A 6,482-nucleotide genomic window follows, 5' to 3' on the forward strand; every position below is an offset into this window, starting at 1 on the left:
AGGACGTATGTTTAGATTCACTGAACGCTCACAGCCTGTATGTCTGCTGTGTGTGAATTATCAGCCCTTAAACCAACAAGATCCGAGAAGGAATAAACAATTCATCTTTCATGTATGAACACTTTCTACCAACATTATAATCTGTATATTATCAGTATTTTCTACACATAGAAGAACACATAGTGCAATATGGTCAGTTTGTGTGTGAAAGACTGCACAATTTTTAATCATTATGATTATTTATTACAGTTATGATTATTACTGTTACTGTTGTTAGATACCTGAACCTAAACTAATACTATTTGTTGTCATTTGAGAAAAAATAATTGTATGTATTATTATATTATATCAACAATTTCCCTGAGGTACCCTACCAAAGGGACCAATAAAGCTCTATCTAATCGAATCGAATCGAATCTAATCTAATATGAGGAATTGAAAAATGGTAAAAAATGTGTTTAAATCAATACAGCTCTTGTCCTGCTTTGGTAAATTACAGGTAACCACTAAGACGATCAGAAAATATGTATGAATTTACATGTTGACTGTAAAAAATGGGGGAGGAACCTATACATGAGGTTCACCACATATTTCCACAACATTTGACCTTAAAATTCTACTGTTTTCACTGTATTTACATTTAAAAATGATGTTGTTGGCAGATAATTTATGTTTTTTTTAACAGAACAATTCTGTGAGAAACTGAGTAACATGTAAAAAGGAGCTGAAACTAAAGTGTGCTCAATGCATGCTTTTGTTTTATCTGGACTTTAACAAAACAGGGGGAAAAAATCTCTAACATAACAGTAAACTGTAAAATGAATTTTTAAAAAACAACATTTAAAAGTGTCCCAAAACTTTGTTTTCTCCAGTGCAGCCTGACAACAGACAGAAAGCTGCTTGTGATCACACTGGTACGGTATCTAACGGGAACATGTGTTTGACTTTTCATTTATATGTCTTCACCCTCCTTTCTGTCTCCTTCTCTGGACCAGAAACGGCATCCAGCGTGAGGTTTAATGTGGTGTTAAACATGGACGCCCAGGGCAAAGGTCACAACAACCTGAAATAGTTGCAGCTGGATAACAGCAACGACTGTTACAGATGCTGTTGAGCTGCAGTGACTGTGTGTACGATCAGTGGCTGTTACTATTTATTCACTGTCGGGGANACACTTAGAGACAGACAACCAAGCACACTCACATTCACACCTACGGACAATTTAGAATCACCAATTAACCTCAACATGTTTTTGGAGCTTGTGGGAGGAAGCCGGAGAACCTGGAGAGAACCCACGCAGAAAGATCCCAGTGCCCCCAGTGGGACGCAAACCAGTGACCCTCTAGCTGCGAGGCAACAGTGCTACCAACTGCGCCACCTTGCAGCCTAATTTAGGAAATACTAAAGTTAAATCAAATGAACTGAATCTATAAAAAGTTCCACCTCAGAATCAGCTGATGTTTTATCTGCAGTAACTTCAGTAGATTTAATGAAGCCGTGCAACATTTTACTGTCACATTATGAATGTTTATTAACAGAGATGCACGACATTAGTGTTTTCTCCCTACATAGTCGTCCTCAGATGTATTCATACTCTCCCATTAAAGAAGGAAAAAAACAGCTGCCACTGAAATAAGCTGAAATTGACAAACGTAATAATAAACAATGACGTTGCTTTTGAGTTGTGGTTCAACAGATTTTGTTTTGTTTTTCTTTAAATAAGCAAACAAGCATGATGGGACCCGTGAGCTAGTATTCAGTTGAACAACCCTCTGAGCCAATCAAGTGTTTTCTGTAACTCTCAGTCAGACTTCTGCACCTGTGTTTGTTTTTTATAATTATTCTTTTCAACCACAATACAAAAGCAACATCTTATTTCACTAAATTGTAATTTAGTAAATTTTTATTTATTATTACTTTTTTCAGTTTCTAGTTATTTGAGTGTGAATTTTGCCTTTTCTTCAATGGAAGGGGATGAATACATGAACTGGTATCGATCCGATGAACAAGTTTAGCCGATGATTGTCTGACATCAGCGCCTTCGTCTCCACATGTGCTGCTACTTCACAGATGTTTGTACTTAAATGATCCTGGACGTGAACGTTAAACATGTTAAAATATGTTTTGCTTTACTAATTTGGGCTTCTTTTGAATAGTTTTCTCACAGTGCTTACTTAGACTCATTTTTTAGCCTGAACAAAAATTGAACATCGACATCGGTAACATCTGTTATCGGCGATATCAGAAATCTTAATATCGGCTTCGGCCAGAAACTTTAATATCGTGCATCACTAGTTTTCAGATTTCCAGGCCCTTCAAGTACCAACACGTTTAACTCAGGTTATTTTTCCAGCATTTCTGAGCTTCTTAACATCATACAGCAGATCAGACAAACAAAACTCTGGATGTGTTTCTGATTTCTCAAAGTCCACCAGAGAAAACTTTAGAAAGTGCATTCTGGGTAAACTTTCCAGGCTCATGAGTGACGCTGGTTGGTCAGAACAAAGTTGTAGACGATGGAAGGATCATCTTTACACCCAGAAGACACCAGGATCATCCAACAGACACGATTCACTCGGTGTCGAGATCCAACAGAACATTGGTCGCTTATGACTAAATCCCTGAAAATATCAAGTGTCTGTCTGCTGCGGTTGAGGTTATGAGACCGAAAAAATGCTGAAAAAAAACAACACAAATGACAAAAACACAACATTTCAGCCCCACAGTATGAAGGTGAAACGTTCATTAAATCTACTGAAGCTGCTGTAGATCAAAAAAATAATAATAATCTGATGATTGTGAGGGAATCAGGGCCGAGACACTGACTGGATTTTCTTGTTTAACAAGAAGATTTATATCATTCTTGTGTCTCTAGAGTTAAATAATAAAATAAAAACAAGCAGGCAATTAGCTTGGCTTAGCATAAAGTCTGGGAAAAGAGGAAACAGCTCCAGAACTAAATCATATTACAGAAAAAATTACAAGAAACAGTTAAAAAACACAAGAAAGCTCGCTTGTTAGTCTGTTTCTCAATGCTAAATCACACCAACTATCTCTTAGCTTTAGCATGTTTAGCATAAGAACTGTATCAGGTCTCTAACCCAGCAAGAGAGCAAACACGTTTCCCGTAATGTCGAGCTGCTTCTGTTAAAGGTTTGTCATAAAAAGCTCCTGACGTACCCGTCCTTCAGTTTGTCTGTTCGCTCCACCTCGTCGACGTCCATGCGGATTTTGTACTTGACATAAGGAGGGATGTTGCTGGAGCCTTCCTGCAGGTTCTCAAAGACGATGCCGGCCCAGAACGTGTCGTTGTCCAGCATCTCCAGGGCTCTGGCCACCAGCTGGCTTTCGGTGGGCGCCGCCTCGAACTTGTTCAGATTGAAGCACTGTCAACAGAAACACAAGCGTCTGACTTCCTTTGATCTCACACAAACTTTCAGCGTCAACAGAAAGGAAAGGGAATAAAACAGAGGCCGGCACGAGCTGACTGGCAGAACAGCAGATGGATGTTTAGGAAAAAAACAAAACCAAAAAAAAAAGTACCACTCAGCTCCTGACTCAACCACACAGAGTGTAGTTCCAAATTATGTGGCGCTGCCAGGGGGCGGAAATGTTTTGGACTTCAGCAGAGACAAGCAAATGAGATAGAGCGTCGCGAGCAGCCTCGTCCCCCCGTTTCATGAGACGATAATGAGCTCGCCGTCCTGGGAGGCAGTCACACCTGACAGCTGTCCACACATCGCCGTGCTGCACTGGTTTTATCATTTCTTTCCCCCCGAGGAGTCGGCAGTCTATATCAGACGGAGGCCGGGAAACAAATATCACAGCGGCGCCATTTGTTCGCCGAGCACTGGTGGAGATATCAGTCCAAAGTTTGGACAAGGGCTCAGAGAAATATATAATCACTATCCTGGACACAGGGGCTACATGCTAACGACATGCTAATGACATGCTAACTTCACTGGTAGGACGTATGTTTAGATTCACTGAACGCTCACAGCCTGTATGTCTGCTGTGTGTGAATTATCAGCCNCATATTTCTGGACTTGTGGGAGGAAGCCGGAGAACCCGGAGAGAACCCACGCTGCACGGGGAGAACATGGAGACTCCACGCAGGAAGATCCCGGTGCCCCCACTGGGACGCGAACCGGCGACCTTCTGGCTGCAAGGCGACTTTGCTAACCACCGAGCCACCATGCAGCCCAATTTAGGAAATATTAAAGTTAAATAAAATGAACCGAATCTATAAAAAGTTCCGCCTCAGAATCAGCTGATTTTTTATCTGTAGTAACTTCAGTAGATTTAATGAAGCCGAGCAACATGTTACCATCACATTATGAATGTTTATTAAGAGAGATGCACGATATTAGTGTTTTCTCCCCACATACAGTCGTCCTCAGATGCATTCATATTCTCCCATTGAAGACGGAAAAACAGCTGCCACTGAAATAAGCTGAAATTGACCAAAGTAATAATAAATAAAAATTTTACGAAAATAATGACGTTGCTTTTGAGTTGTGTTTCAACAAATTTTGTTTTGTTTTTCTTTAAATAAGCAAACAAGCACGATGGGACCCGTGAGCTAGTATTTAGTTGAACAACCCTCTGAGCCAATCAACTGTTTTCTGTAACTCTCAGTCAGACTTCTGCACCTGTGTTTGTTTTTTATAATTATTCTTTTCAACAACAATCCAAAAGCAACGACTTATTTCACTGAATTATAATTTAGCAAATTTTTATTTATTATTATTTTTTTCAGTTTCTAGTTATTTGAGTGTGAATTTTGCCTTTTCTTCAATGGAAGGGGATGAAGACATGTACTGGTGTCGATCCGACGAACAAATTTAGCCGATGATTGTCTCGCATCAGCGCCTTCGTCTCCACATGTGCTGCTACTTCACAGATGTTTTTACTTCAATGGTCCTGGACTTGAACGTTAAATATGTTAAAATATGTTTTACTTTACTAATTTGGGCTTCTTTTGAATAGTTTTCTCACAGTGCTTACTTAGACTCATTTTTCGGCCTGAACAAAAATTGAACATCGACATCGGTAACATCTGTTATCGGCGATATCACAAATCTTAATATCGGCATCGGCCAGAAACTTTAATATCGTGCATCACTAGTTTTCAGATTTCCAGGCCCTTCAAGTACCAACACGTTTAACTCAGGTTATTTTTCCAGCATTTCTGAGCTTCTTAACATCATACAGCAGATCAGACAAACAAAACTCTGGATGTGTTTCTGATTTCTCAAAGTCCACCAGAGAAAACTTTAGAAAGTGCATTCTGGGTAAACTTTCCAGGCTCATGAGTGACGCTGGTTGGTCAGAACAAAGTTGTAGACGATGGAAGGATCATCTTTACACCCAGAAGACACCAGGATCATCCAACAGACACGATTCACTCGGTGTCGAGATCCAACAGAACATTGGTCGCTTATGACTAAATCCCTGAAAATATCAAGTGTCTGTCTGCTGCGGTTGAGGTTATGAGACCGAAAAAATGCTGAAAAAAAACAACACAAATGACAAAAACACAACATTTCAGCCCCACAGTATGAAGGTGAAACGTTCATTAAATCTACTGAAGCTGCTGTAGATCAAAAAAATAATAATAATCTGATGATTGTGAGGGAATCAGGGCCGAGACACTGACTGGATTTTCTTGTTTAACAAGAAGATTTATATCATTCTTGTGTCTCTAGAGTTAAATAATAAAATAAAAACAAGCAGGCAATTAGCTTGGCTTAGCATAAAGTCTGGGAAAAGAGGAAACAGCTCCAGAACTAAATCATATTACAGAAAAAATTACAAGAAACAGTTAAAAAACACAAGAAAGCTCGCTTGTTAGTCTGTTTCTCAATGCTAAATCACACCAACTATCTCTTAGCTTTAGCATGTTTAGCATAAGAACTGTATCAGGTCTCTAACCCAGCAAGAGAGCAAACACGTTTCCCGTAATGTCGAGCTGCTTCTGTTAAAGGTTTGTCATAAAAAGCTCCTGACGTACCCGTCCTTCAGTTTGTCTGTTCGCTCCACCTCGTCGACGTCCATGCGGATTTTGTACTTGACATAAGGAGGGATGTTGCTGGAGCCTTCCTGCAGGTTCTCAAAGACGATGCCGGCCCAGAACGTGTCGTTGTCCAGCATCTCCAGGGCTCTGGCCACCAGCTGGCTTTCGGTGGGCGCCGCCTCGAACTTGTTCAGATTGAAGCACTGTCAACAGAAACACAAGCGTCTGACTTCCTTTGATCTCACACAAACTTTCAGCGTCAACAGAAAGGAAAGGGAATAAAACAGAGGCCGGCACGAGCTGACTGGCAGAACAGCAGATGGATGTTTAGGAAAAAAACAAAACCAAAAAAAAAAGTACCACTCAGCTCCTGACTCAACCACACAGAGTGTAGTTCCAAATTATGTGGCGCTGCCAGGGGGCGGAAATGTTTTGGACTTCAGCAGAGACAAGCAAATGAGATAGA

At 40.3% G+C, this 6,482-nt stretch overlaps 1 protein-coding gene across 1 annotated transcript in view; it reads right to left on the minus strand.

Annotated features, from left to right (window-relative positions):
• LOC103363284 (ATP-binding cassette sub-family A member 1) overlaps positions 1-6,219 on the minus strand; it is a gene marked incomplete at its 5' end in the record, with an annotated part of 152,575 nt that extends 146,356 nt beyond the window's left edge. The window contains 3 exons of the mRNA XM_008289967.1: positions 499-506; positions 3,177-3,386; positions 6,010-6,219. Coding sequence (XP_008288189.1) covers positions 499-506; positions 3,177-3,386; positions 6,010-6,219 — 428 coding nt within the window. The remainder of the gene's footprint in view (positions 1-498; positions 507-3,176; positions 3,387-6,009) is intronic.
• Positions 6,220-6,482: the final 263 nt, after the last annotated feature.

The sequence above is a fragment of the Stegastes partitus genome, unplaced genomic scaffold (genome assembly GCF_000690725.1).
Source record: "Stegastes partitus isolate 25-593 unplaced genomic scaffold, Stegastes_partitus-1.0.2 Scaffold648, whole genome shotgun sequence".
Lineage (NCBI taxonomy): Eukaryota > Metazoa > Chordata > Actinopteri > Pomacentridae > Stegastes > Stegastes partitus.